Raw genomic sequence first — 13,865 nt, 5'->3', positions numbered from 1 at the left:
TGCTGGGAGCCCTGGGCAGACAGGTGGGTACCCAGGGGCCGAGGGCAGGCAGGAAGTTGCCAGTGGTCATGCCAGGGCACAAACAGCACCAAGGACCAAGGCTGCGGACTGCCAAGTCCTGGGCTGCTGACACCGAGACTGGAGGCAGGTGGCATGTGGCTCTGTTTTCCTGGGCCTGGCAGCACAGCTAGGGGACAGGGGACTCTGTGGAAGTGGAAGGGGGCCCATGACCCTATCTGTCCAGAGCAAACAGCTTGCATTGCTGATGGAGACCAGGCTGGCTTCACTTCGCAGCCTTTTATGGTGGCCCTCCTTCTGGGCTGCCACTGGAGACAGGCTCACAGCACACCCCCCAGGCTGAGCTCCGCAGAGGCAGCCTGTGCACCCCAGGCACAAGGGGCTGCGTTCCCAGCGCTCTGAGGAGATGGCACTCTTAGATCTTTCTGTCTCTGGCTTCTGCTCTCCGGGCTACCCAGAACCACAGTTAGCTACTCACACACGGAGACCACCGGTGTCCGTGTCTGTTCTGAAGCTGACCAAGCCCTGCTCTCTCTGTTCAGAACATATCTGACAGCCTCTCTAGCCTGTGCCCTCACCCCTCAGGTGAAGCCCACGGGGACACGTGACATTTCTTGGTGAGCAGCACAGGCAAGTGTGAAGGGGCAGTGGGCACAGAGGCCAGATCGCAGCTCGGTGACTCCTGTCTGGGGGCCTCCACAGAGCCCCAGGGCTCTTCTCCAAGTGGGAAGCTGGGGACCTCATGGTCCCCTTTGGTCCAGGCCCGCTCCCTGACTCCTGGAAGGAAGAGGTGGCTCTGATGGGACCCACAGGAAATCAGGCAATGTCTTCCCACAATGACACTTGGGAGTGGGATGGAATCTTCATCTATTACTTTTAATCAGAACTGCCTAACACTGTCGGGGACAGGAGGGGAGGAAGGGAGCGTTGAAACCAGCCTGAGAACATTGCCAGCAAAGAAGATGATTTGTTTCTGCCTCTCACCACCCGCTCCAGTCCCCGCCACTCCTGACTCTGAGGGCCTGGGGACTCCTCCCCCGGTATCACAAATCGTTCCAACCCTGGTCAGTCAAGGGGAAGTGGCGGCCTACTTCCTCCTTCCAGTCTCAGCCGAGGGAGTTGCCTCCAGCTTTACCCACTGCGGATGGATGGCACAGGACAGCTGTGGGACAGCCCAGGACCCCGAGCAATCTGCTCGCCCCAGAGATTTCTGAGGCTGGGTAGAGGGGGGTGTGCCCAGCAGTGCTATGTGAGAGATGCACCCCACAGGAGGTGTGCCAGGGCAGGATGTGTGGGCGGGTACCAGGGAGAGAGCAGACACGCTGGAGGTGGAGTCCCTGTGAGCCAGAAAGGGCTACAGAGCAGAGCTGAGCAGGATGGGGTGGGGGTACAGAGGCCAGACTGGGCCCAGGGGCACCTGGTGATTTGTTATTCAGGAGGCTGCAGCAGACTGTTTTGCCACCATAAGTGGGGCATGAGGGTCAGGGCAACGGGGGCAGCTGCTGTAGGGCAAGATTCAAATCCTGCACTGCCACTGCCATCTCGAGGCACCACCTTGAGACCTGGCACTTGGCCCTGGCCAAGGCTGGCATGAACTTAGAAAAAGGCAAGTGGAGAATTCCTCCAGCTGTCTGTCACTCGGCCCTGGGCCCTGGGTCTGGTGAGCAAGCAGGCAAGAAGGCAGGAAGAGGTCAGCTGTCTGTACGTGAGCATCCCTGCCACTGCTTCCTCCTGCCCTGAACACAGCCCATGCTTCTCTGCTCCTCTAACTCCCCAGCCTCACACCTCCAAAGAAGGGCAGCTCTCCTTACAGCCCTGCCTGTGAGATTTCCTCACGGTAAATAAACCAATTTACAAAGTAGGTTTCCAAAGAAATGAGACGGTTGTACACACACACGCATCCCCTGAAATGTACACCTTCTAATTGGTGTCCTCCAGAGCAGCTGTCTTGGGAAGAGGTGCCTTTGACACCAACAGTGATGTGGAACAACTTCTAGAACCTTAAGCTAGAACAAAACCACGGCAGCTGGGTGCGGTGGCTCACACCTGTAATCCCAGCACTTTGGGAGGCCGAGGCAGGCGGATCACCTGAGGTCAGGAGTTTGAGACCAGCCTGGCCAACATGGTGAAACCCTGTCTCTACTAAAAATTAGATGGGTTTGGTGGTGTGCACCTATAATCCCAGCTACTCGGAAGGCTGAGGCAGAAGAATTGCTTGAACCCGGGAGGCAGAGGTTGCAGTAAGCCAAGATTGTGCCACTGCACTCCAGCCTGGGTGACAGAGTGAGACTCCACCATCAAAAAACAAAACAAAACAAAACAAAGCAAACAAACAAACAAAAAGAACAAATTCACGGCTATGGGTAATTAAAAAAATGATTTCACGATCTTCTAGCCATAATTATGTTCACCTCCTAATGCCACTACCTAGATTACCTAGATTAGTCACCCATTTGGTTCTTTTGATTGTCTTAAACAAGTCTATTTGCAAAAACCAAGTCTCCCTTCGTGGGCTGGATGTTTGCTGCCGCTTGGGAGTCAGAAGCAGATGCTAGAAGCTCTTGGGAGGTGATTCCAGAGTGTTAGAAAATGGGATAAACACCTGATGGGGCAGGTGCAGCTGCAGGGCCGTGCGGGCCTTCGTGAGCTCCCCTTGGTCACACCCTGCACTGCTGTCAAAAGCTCACCCAGCTGTGTGGCAGCTCGGCTGCATGGAGACGCCAGCAGCTCTGGGGCTGAGCAGACCGAGTGCACACTCAGCAGAGGTGGGTCATTCACCCATGAATCCCGACCTGCACTCAGGGCGTTCACACACCAGGAAAGGGAGAGGCTGCCATGGTGAGGAGCACATCTGGGAAGGGCAGGTGGCTCTAGAAGAGCCATGCCCCCAAAACAGGGGTGAGGACCAGCTTCCCAGTGCAAATGGCCCCAGTCGGGGCAGAAGGTAAACCCAGCTACCTGGGGAGGGGGCAGGGCCCTCTGGTTCCCCACCACCATGAGGATATGAAGGTGGGGGCTGGGATCTGTCCCCTGGGAGTGGAGAGTGAAGGGAACTGCTCCAGCCTGGTCTCCAAACCAGCAAATTCAAAAGAAACTAGCACCATCTAGAACCTCTAGTTCCCCTGGGAGATGGAGGAAAGGGAGGGAAGGGAGAAAAGAAGGAAAGGAGGGAGGAAGGGAGGAAGGGGAGGTCAGGGCCTTGACCTTGCTGGGACTATGGCACGAGGCTTAACCCCCACTGTGCACCTGGCCAGGCCCCTGTGACCCGCCCCTTTGTCTGGCCCCAACCTGCCTCCTCTGGCTGCGGGAGGAGCAGAGTTCAATAGCCATCTCCTAGATTGATCGCCGCATCCCTGGGAGACAGCTGCTCCAAAAACTCATTAGGTCTGATCATAAATCAAGATGAAACAAGGATGACAGGTGGTGGAGACCCTGCCAGGATGCGCGGTGGGGAACAGGGCTCCGAAAGCCACACTGACGCTCAGGGCTCGGCCACAGCCGCGGAGACAGCCTGCGCCCACCTCGTGGAGCCTGCGTGGGAGGGCAGACGGGCGCGGAGGCGGGACAGAGCAGAAAGTGCTCCCCAGGCACGCTAAGGGCCAGACACCCAGGACTTCACAGTCAGATGTGTGGGGGGTCGGCCCCCAGCAGGGCCTGCAGTTCCCCAAGAGCCTATCACAGGCAGTGCCCAGAACATTCGCGTCCACATCCACCCACAATTCTACACCAGGAGTCCTGCTTAGTGGTGCAGAGCAGCAGTGAGAAGCTGGGAGGAGGCAGAGGGGAGGACAGAGGAGGAGGCTGACATAGGTCACACGTGCGGCTGCTGGGCCTCGGAAGGCTCAGCTACAAAATGACAAGGGGTGGCAGGAGACTTCTCTCTTAATATCTGAGTAAAAGCCAATGCAAAAGCCACCGCATTTGTCTTGTGTCACTCATGGGCCCAACTGGACTGTTCATTCCTTCAACAACAAGGGACTGAGTGTTCCCTGGTACTATGCTGGCTGTCTGGGGACAGCACACTGAGACAGGGGCCCTGTCCTTCTGGAGCCCAGAGTCCGGAGGACCAGAGTCCAGGTGGAAAGTACAGGGGACAAATTACAACCAAAGAACAGGCTGGTTATCAGGCACACTAGCTGTGGGGTACATGATGAGATCCCCGTCGCAGCAGGCAGCCAAGCCTGAGGGTAGGAGGCCACGTGGTGGGGGTCCCAAAAGGGAAGCAGGTGTCAGACGGGACAGGGAGGACCTGTCGGGGCCGTTCCAACCCTATAGGTCTATGGCTGCTGTGACTCCTCACGGTTTAGGAGGAGCAGCTCAATGTGGGGTGGGGATGAGGAGGGGGGCCCCCAAGGACATCCATAGGCAGAGCCTCATTAAGGCCCTGCGAGGTCGCCTGCCATGGCTGCTGGCTGCTCACAAGGCTTGTCCTGATAGTGGATCTCAGCTCCACACGCGGGCCTCGCCACATGGAATCACCTGGGCCACAGTTGCTCCCCTCCCTTGCACACTGACACCTGGGGCGGGAGTGAGGAAGACAGAGCGAAGGCACACAAGTCACTGTCTTGGAGCTGAGATAAAACAGGCACGAGTCCTGAGCTGCCACAGGCCAGTCAGAGAAGTCGCCTCCCTTCCCTTTCTGAGGAGGCTAGAAGTAAAATTTACATAAGGACTGAGCTGCCAGGAGGCACATCCACTGTATGGGCAAGCCAAGGTTCATGTTAATATCGGCTTTGCAGCAACATCAAGTGTGGCAGTCAAGGTGCAATTTCACATCAAGATATGTTCTTACAACATCTGAGTCCTCAGGCTCCTAAAGCAGTCAGAAGAGAAGCGAACAGAAGCAGCCTTTCCCTAGATAGCCTCAGCCTGGCAAGAGCCAGATAAGAAGTCCCTGCAGGCACTGCCTCCACATCTGTCCTCACGGCCTCTCTCCTTGGCAGGGAGGACAGGTGAGCCCACCCACTCTGAACACCTGCCAAATGGCAAAGGTAGCACTGGTTTATAAGGGGATGAAAGTCAACAAACACCCGCATCTCTCCCAAATCCGTCCCTTCCGGAATATCCCTGCCCTCCTGAACCTCACCCTGGGGGGCTGGGGGAAGAAGGGGGCCTTATTGGCGGGATGAAGCCATGACTGGGCCAAGCCCTTGTAGCAGTTGAAGGTGACTTATTCTTGGGGCCAGACAGGGATGAGTAGGTGTCTGGAGCCCAGGGCCCTGATGCTCACATTCCGGTAGTCCTACCAGCAACCCCAGTTCACCTCTCTTGGGTCTCTGTGGGCAGGGACAGAAAGATCAGAGTGGTCAGCAGTCAGCTCCTTCCTTCCTGCGCTGAACACACACCCTTGAGCGTCAACATAAGGGCTGGCTGAGCTGGAGGTGTGGAGAGGGATGAGCTCCTTCCAGGTCCTCCCAGGCAGCGCTGCCTTGGTCTCTGAGCCATGTGAGGCCTGGGCAGGACTCTGCCTTCCTTACAGAATGCTGGGGTCTGTGTGGGGCTGGAGAGAGTTGGGTGACCTTCCCAGGCACCACTGGAGTGGGGGCACAGAGGCCAGAGCTCTCCAGGCCTGGGTGGGGAGAGGGGGGAGCAGAAAGAGCCCTCCCAGGAGCCCCCACCTCCACTCTGGGGGCACACATGAAGGTCCCCCATGAGCATGAGATGCTGAGGCACTGAGTCCATCTTGGTGGCTTTCCTGTTTTCCTCATCCCCATCGCCGGCTCTGGAATTAAGCAAGGGCTACTTCTGGGCAGCCTGAATGCTGCCCATGCTCTCCCTGAAGGTGGCAACAAACCCACCGGGCTCTGACGGAGAAGCACCGAGAAGCATTTAGAGCTGTGCTGACCACCAGGGCCACACAAGGCCGAGGCTACTGAGCACTGGAACATGGCTGGCTCAAACTGAGGTGTGCTCAAGCGTAAAATACACCGGGTTTCAAAGACTTGGTGTGTGGCCCAGTGCTGAGGTGGGCGGATTACTTGAGGCCAGGAGTTTGAGATCAGCCTGGCCAACATGGCAAAACCCCGTCCTTACTAAAAATACAAAAATTAGCTGGACGTGGTGGCACGTGCCTGTAGTCCCAGCTACTAGGGAGGCTGAGGCAGGAGAATCGCTTGAACCCAGGAGGCGGAAGTTGCAGTGAGCTGAGATTGCACCACTGCATTCCAGCCTGGGTGACAGAGTGAGACTCTGTCTCGGGGGAAAAAAAAAAAAAAAAAAAAAAAAAGATTAGCATGGAAAAGGAATGTAAAGTATCCCACTTGTCATTTTTTTTCATGATTACATGTTGAAAGATATTTTTGATACGTTAAGTATTTTATGAAAATGAATTGAACTTCAAGATGTCGCTAAAAATTAAAAGTTTCCCTCAGGTGGCTGGCATTGTATTTCTGTGGGCGTCTCAGTGGGGGTTTCCTGTGCTGGGGGTCTGTGGGCTGTGCACACCTGGGAAGCACCTGAAATACTGAGGATTTGAAAGATTTCCCCCTTCTGCCACCAACTTCGGTCCAGGACTCCTCACTCTAACCCTGTCACCTGCCCTGACTTGCATGGGGACACTGAAGACCTAGGGTGGAGCTGTGACGCTGCACCAATCCTTCTGGAAAAGCCCAAGGACAAATGGGCTCTGAGTGCCCTCGGGCTGTGACCCCCAGAGCAGCCTGACCTGGCGAGGGAGGCACTGGCTGGGTCTGGAGTGCTATGGAACTGGCCTGTGGTCCTGGGCCACCATCAGAGGGACATCTCCATAAGGGCATGAGCTGGAACAGAGGCTCTCAGGAACCATGGAGGGCCCTGCCCAATGGTCCCTGCCTAGAAGCCCCCACCCCCAGCCCATTCATCCCCTTCTACAGGGCCTGGAAGGGATGAGGAGTATGGGGACACGCATCCACTAGGGGCAGACTACACGCGGCACACTCCTCCTCCCTAATCCCTTTGGGTGCCCACGTACTGAGTTGTGCACGCATACTCAGCCATGACCCTGAGGGCCAAGGGTGAAGGGTCTTTCCCCAGGGATAGCCCCCAGGCCTTTCCCATGTGCCAGTGCTGAGCTGTGCCTTGGCAGGGCTGCTTCCTGGAGAGCTGCCCCCGCAACTCTCTAACCTCTGAACCTGGCTCCAGATGTCCCTGAGGCCAGGGCGCCCCAAGCTCCATGCCATTCCCTGCTCCCCATGTGTGGCTCTGGCTCTGACACTGGGAGGTGGAGGCCATCCGTCACGGTGGCTGTCTGGGAGTGACACTCTTTTCCAAGCAAAGAATCAACATGCCAGGGCTAATGATAACGAATGGCCAGTTGTGTGCCCATCACCAGCTCAGGCACCAGCACTCCAGGCGGGGAACAGGACTAGGGGAGGACTTGGCGCCAGCTCCCTCCTTCACCAACGCTTAGCCCTCTGAGGGCGCCGGGCTGCAGGGGTCTCTGGCTTTAGCTGGGCCGTCGGAAGGGGTGGGTGAGCAACACCAGCCTGAGCAGAGAACCACTGGAGACCAGCCTCTTGGCCCTAAAACAGGGGGAGGTGGCTGGGTATTTGTTCCTTAAATAACCGGACCAACCATGGCAAAAGGAGACCCACATTTGCAGGTTGGAGGTGGAAGAGCCCAAGGATCCTGCAGCCTAGAGGTGTGAGCGACACCAGGACACAGTCCTGGCTTGGAAATGGCCAAGTTACACTGGACACAGCTCCTGAATCTGCCACTCAACTGTGTAATTTTGGGGCAAACTGTTCCATCACCTTTAAAAATACAGATAAGGCCGGGCATGGTGGTTGATGCCTGTAATTCCAGCACTTTGGGAGGCCGAGGTGGGTGGATCACCTGAGGTCAGAAGTTTGAGACCAGCCTGGCCAACATGGAGAAAACCCATCTCTACCAAAAATACAAAAATTAGCTGGGCGTGGTGGCCCATGCCTGTAATCCCAGCTACTCGGAAAGCCGAGGAAGGAGAATCACTTGAGCCTAGGAGGCAGAGGTTGCAGTGAGCCGAGACTGTGCCACTGCACTCCAGCCTGGATGACAGAGCAAGACTGTCTTAAAAAAAAAAAAAGAGATGATTGTAGGAAGGCTGAAGGGTTGGAGTGAGATAGGGCAGTGCTGCGTTGGTAAAGCCTGGCTCGCACCAGTCACTCAGGAAGCTGCACGTGCCGTCTATCATTGCAGAAACTCATTGCCCCTGCTGAAAGCCCAGTTCCCAGGCAAGCAGGAAAAACTGTGTCAGTGCTGAGTTCTCATCTAGCTCCCCTTGTGCTCTGAGGAGGGGGACTGGATGATACTAGTGACCCCGCCTTCCTGGCCAGGTCAAGCTGCTGTCAGAACAGTTCCCAGGAATACCCCATCACTGGCCTCAGCTAACCTTTGGGGCCCTGTGGGTCAGGGATGGGGAGGGGGGCAAGGAGGACCCCAACAGGCTGCTCACCCCTGCTCTGCCAACCAGAGCGACCCTCAGTTCCTCCTCTTACGCCCCTGTCCACCCCCACCACCGCCAGCATCTTTAAGGCCCCTCAAGGCCAAGCAATCCCCACCACCCCACCTCTGGGGCCTCCAGGTGTGTGCCCTCTCCGGGAGGGGCTAAAGGACACAGGGTCTTTGGAGCCTGAGCTGGCCCATCCTTCCTGGGGTGGCATCTACCTGTGCTTGGGCTGTGGTGCGGATGAGGGCTTTGCCTGGGAGGAGCTCCCTTTGGGGACTATGGGAAGCCCCCACATGGATATGCCAGGCACCAAAAGCATCTCGGCCCTGGGTCTGGTTTTCATTTCAGACCTGCAGGGCATCCAGCATATGCCAGCTTTGCCTAGCAACTCACCCACCACTCACTTGGATTTCTGCTGAAAGGAGGGAATCTAAAGCCAGCTGGTCTTCCCATGTGGGCCAGCTCCTGTGTTTTCTGGAGGATTCTAGCTTTGTTCACTCCTTACCCTGGGAGAAGAGAGGAGCGCTGAAACAACCAGCTTTATAGGACTAGGTTCTATCCTGCGGCTAAATTATTTAGCCCAAAGGACTGACAGCAGAGTCCCCCTCTCCCCAGGGTGGCAGGAGGCAGTGGCAGCCTGGTGAAGGGCAAGTGTCTGAGCCTCTGGAGCAATCAAGCCTTCTGTCGGAAATCACGGGCTCTGGCCTTTCGTCCTTCCACTTCCCCACACCCTCAGAGCCTGGCAGGTGGTGCCTGGGAGGGCAGGGTCTCAATTTTTCATTCTTAAGTTGTCAGAGCAAGCTCAGTGTGCAATCATTGGGAAGGCAGGGCCTCTGGCTGCTGGCTGACTAATCTCCTTCCTGGAGATTGGAAACATAAAATTTCAGGCGCTGCCACCTTTCCTGCAGGCTGCTCAGCCCTTTCCTCTCCAGCAGCCAGCTAGATGCCAAGAGAGACAGGAAGGAGAGAGTGAGGAAGAAGAGGAGAGGTGGTACCGAGCAAGGATGGGTGGCCCCTCCTGGGTCTGAACGTAACTCTGGAGCGCCAGGGTTGCCGTGGGCCGTGTCAGCCCTGCAGATGTATATGACGGCCCGACTTGCTGCAAGGTTAAGACTCACCCTCCCACATGAAGCCCAGTTCTGCACAGAGGCCATGCCCATCACCATCATTGGGTAAGACTCGACCCATGGCCACGAGTGATCTGGGACTTAGTTTCCTTGCCTTGTCAGTGCCGGACAGCTGGGCCACCAACCTCCTGGGCATTGCAGGAGTCTTTGTCTGATAGCTGGAGCTGCCCATCTCGGCCGTACAAGGATCAGAGCTGATAACAAAGGCTGCTTAGAGGAGAGGTAGGGACGAAAGGGCAACAACCTTTGCTTGGGGCCAAGTGAACTCTCAGGTCAGTTCTGACTGATGCTAACGAAGGGAGTAATTTGGCGGCACATGGCTGGCTGTTCGCCAGCAAGTGTTCATTAGTTGCCTACTTTACCTTAAAACAAACACTGGGTTCCTCTCCTATAAATGGGCCTCTGTGCATTTGCAAAAAGAACTTCTAGAAAACCAAGAATAAAATTAAGACCAAAATGAAACATATACAAAAGGTTTTTCAAGATTCCCTGCACTGGGAGTGTAACCAGTCATGGCTGGACACGGAACAGCCCAGGAGAGCCCTGGACAGTGGCCCAGTTGGAAGGTGGGCAGGGCTGCCGCAGAGACCCAGGCCGTGCAGGGCTGCTGACAGCGGGGTGGCGTGGTGCTGGCACATGAGGCTGTCTGGATGGATGCACAGGGGGCATTTTGGGGGGTCCTTCTGGGGCCTCTGAGAGGCACTAGTTGAGTGGCTGTGGAGGAATTCCAATGCCAACCTGGCAGCAGTGGGCACCAGATGGCCCAGACACAAGACCCCTGGCTGCCGGTGGTGACAGATCAGCGCGGGAGGCAGTCTGCAGGGATCAGTCATGGGTTTGGGGACAGGTAAACACCAGAAAGCCTCATGTCCCCAGGTGATGACTTCCTCTTAGGGGCCTCACCTGCCAACACCACCACGTCCCACCTCTCCCTGTCGGCTTGGAAAACAAATCTGGGGCAGTTGCTGAGGGAGGTGGAGAGAGCGGGGCCGAGAACTTCATGAGGCAGGCTCAAGTTCATCCACAAACGCCTGGAGAGGACGGTGTCTGACCCACTTTGGGGGGAACACAGATGCAAAAAGAGAGTGTGTGGCGTCTGCTCTGCATACACAATCAGAGGGAAGGGAACCCTGCGGTCCTCGGCAACCCAGGCCCGAGGAGGGCTGTGGCGCTCCAGAGCAGCCTTTATTAGAAAGGATCGGGTTTTTAACAACCCCAAATGGGGCGCCCCGTGCCGAGCCAGCTGTTCATGGGAGACGCCTGCAGGCATCTGCCGGGGAAAGTTGGTAATGGAACTGAAGTAATGAAGCTGCCATGGCCCCTTCCAGCCCGAGAGCTCCATGCGGTGAGGCGGGGGCAGCCTCTAGCCATCGGCTTAGGTGCTCAGGCTTGGGCTCTGAAGTCCCTGCGCTGGGCCTGTGAGCACAAAGAACATCCTCTGTGCTGCGTCTCCCCTCAGCATCCCTGGTCTACCTGTGGCTGGCAGAGGCTAGAGCCCCTGCCCCTCTGTGAGATGGGCCTGCCTTTCATTCTCCCAGCTCAGAGCTTCTTCAAAGTGCGTGCGAGTAGATGCTGGGGGCGGCGGAGCAGAGAGGGCTCCTCTCCAGGCACCACAGCTGGGATGTGGCACAGGGGAGGCTGCCCAGAGCCAACCTGGATGCTTCTAGATCTCACTGTGAAACCCATGTGGACACCGAGTGCCATGCTCTCTTGAGGTAGCTGAGGTCATGTCCCCGGTCTTATGGCCAGCCCTCAGAGAGGCTCATCTTGAGGCCACTCTTGGGATGTGATGGCTGACCAAGATGATGCTGAAGATGTCACGCTTACTGTGACTCCCCTCTGCACACTGCGCAGGTGCTGTGCTAACAACAACGTCCCAATCGAGGCCTCGCTGCCACTGCACAGACAAGGAACCTGGCGGAGAAGCCTCGATCCATCTGCGCACATTGGGAGTAAACGCCAAGTGTCCCACACGGTGGGGGAACAAGGCAAGGAGGTCCAGCGTCACCTCCAGTAGGTGCGCCACCTGGCGCAGAGCAGCCACCAGAGACCTGATTGCTCAGGAATCTGCAGTGGCCACCTGGGGGTGAGCCAGCCAGGTCTGCCAGGGCCAGAACAACAGCCTCACTGCTGGGCACAGCACACCAAGACCCTCCTTCCTCATGTGGATTCAGAAGTATCTGCCACGCAGGCATCCCACACTGACCAATCCCGTCTCCCCAGAACTTACTTGGGGAGCACAAGAAATGAACAGACACTATCACATGTCATCCACGCTTTGAGTTTTCCTGGACAAGTGGTTATTTACAAAGGCCATTTAACCCTTTCAGTGCCATTCTGGCAGAATGAGGGGGCTTCCGAGGCTACTAAGGGGGAGGAGGGCAGAGCAGAGCCCCTCAGAGGAGCTGGCCCGAAGGCTCCTCAGCACAGCTCCGGGGCCTGCAGTCTCCTCCGGCCTCGTTTCAACAGATGGCAGAACTAATTCCTAATTAAGCCCAAGAAAGTTTCCGGCTCAGCACATTTATTTATGATTTTCCGGTCCCTTTGGTGCTCATTCTTCCCCTTTGTCTTCCTGGAACCCAAGCCAGCTTATTTCCAACCCGAGCTCCCCACTTGGTTACTGGGAAAGCATGGCCTCATCTGGGGAGAGAGGAGGGAAAGGGGTGCGGCGGGAGTGTGGGAAGGAGGGAGGGGTGTGTGGGAAGGAGGGAGGGGTGTGTGGGAAGGAGGGAGGGGTGTGTGGGACTCGGTCACACAGCTGCTTTTAAGACAGAATGAAAAGGGAGTTTGTGGCGAACTGACAACTTGGCACAGACTTGAGAGGACAAATAGGCCTTTGAGGTCACTGCCTTTAGGGTGGTTCTCGAAAAACTGCCTGGGGTGAGCTTGGCCCAGAGGTGAGAAACCCTCGTGGGGTCCCTCCCCCATGGAGGGGCTGCCAGTTTTGCTTTGTTTGGTGGCTCCAGGGAGACCTCCATCCCCTTCCTCCCCTCCCGAGCCCCGCTGCGGCCCGGGGCTGAGAGGGGAACACCCCTTGCCTAGGAAGAAACGCTAGGAAGAAAATGCCCCACTGGCTCCAGTGCTGGCTGCTGGGGATGGAACCCCAGACCCAGCTGTGCTTCCGAGTTTACCTAACTGGGCAATTTTTCTTCTGGCAAGAGGGCTGTGTCACAGAAAGGTTCGCTTGTTAAGCCCAGAGGTCTGAGTCTCTCATGGAGAAAAATCACTGCCTCTGCGGTCGCCCCCAGCAGCACTCTGGAGAAAAGGTTTGCCTGAGAGGCTCCTGACATTTGATTATCTCTTGGATCAAAGGGAAAAGAGAGGCAGATGACTTGCTAAGACAACAATGTCAAGACAACAATGTCACCACCAAAAAAACAAGTGCTGTCGACCTTCACGAGCTGGTCTCCACCTCGAGCTCCTGAGGCTGCCAAGAGCCTCTCGAGGCCACTGTCACCTGCTCCACAGCACTGCAGGGCCCCAGGAGCCTCAGGGTGGGAGACCTGGGGGTGGGAAGGGGCTGGGGGAAACAGGAGTTGATTTTCTAAAGCAACTGCCAAGTCTACTGTGAGCCTGACTCTGGGGAAGTAGCGTCTCCAACAGCAGAATGGCAAGGGGCCCGGGCTGTCCCCAGCCGCCTTCCAGGACCCCGGGGCCCTGCTGGCCACAGAACTCAGCTCCTCCTCCGACTGATGCAGGGGTACAGCTGGTCTCCTGCTCTGAGACAATCGCTCTTTATGTGCCCTCAGCCGCCTCTTCTCCTTTTCATAGTCTTCTCCCTTTCAACAAATGTATTGCTCCCCAGACACGGGGAGGAATCTGTCACCCTAAACAAGTGCAGGGGTCTTCGGAAGCCATTAACTGTCACTATCCTGGGTGTCATCCCCTCTTGGGCTGTCATGCTGGCTAAAGCAGGAGTGTCTCCTCCACCTCTCCCCACCCTGCTCCTGTCCTCCTGGACGAGGGGAAGGAGACAGAAATCAGCCCAGCTTTCTCCATGCCAGCGCCCAAGGGGCCCTTTCCCCGTCCCCAGTGCTGAGGGGCAGGTCAAGTGCAGCCAGTCCCACGTAGGGTAGGGACCAGACCTTGGGGCTACAGATGTGGCTGCTGGGAGCCACAGGAGCTGGAGCACCAGACTTAGGCCAGGAAGGCAAGGGGGAGAACAGTTTTCTCCAAATCCTGCTTTACTGAGAAAACGCGTTCTTCTGAGACCACCAGGTTTTACCCACTCGGCCTTACCCAGAACTCTCAAAATACTTCATATAAGCAGAGAAAAAGGAAGGGTGGACAGTTGAGCCCTGGTGTTTCTGATCCCT

The 13,865-nt window shown here is 56.6% G+C and overlaps 1 protein-coding gene across 14 annotated transcripts in view; it reads right to left on the bottom strand.

Moving 5' to 3' along the window:
• The window catches only part of TMEM104 (transmembrane protein 104), a 78,829-nt gene that overhangs the window by 18,452 nt on the left and 46,512 nt on the right, over window positions 1–13,865 (bottom strand). The window contains exon 10 of one of the 14 annotated variants that reach the window (XM_074020358.1): window positions 12,059–12,189. The exons of the other annotated variants lie outside the window; for them this stretch is intronic. Coding sequence (XP_073876459.1) covers window positions 12,167–12,189 — 23 coding nt within the window. The 3' untranslated portion in view covers window positions 12,059–12,166. Of the gene's footprint in view, window positions 1–12,058; window positions 12,190–13,865 lie in introns of those variants that run through there. 14 annotated transcript variants of the gene reach the window in all.

Source organism: Macaca fascicularis, chromosome 16, assembly GCF_037993035.2.
Source record: "Macaca fascicularis isolate 582-1 chromosome 16, T2T-MFA8v1.1".
NCBI lineage: Eukaryota > Metazoa > Chordata > Mammalia > Primates > Cercopithecidae > Macaca > Macaca fascicularis.
The sequence above is the reverse complement of the archived record's forward strand: the minus strand, read 5'-3'. Positions and strand labels throughout refer to the sequence as shown.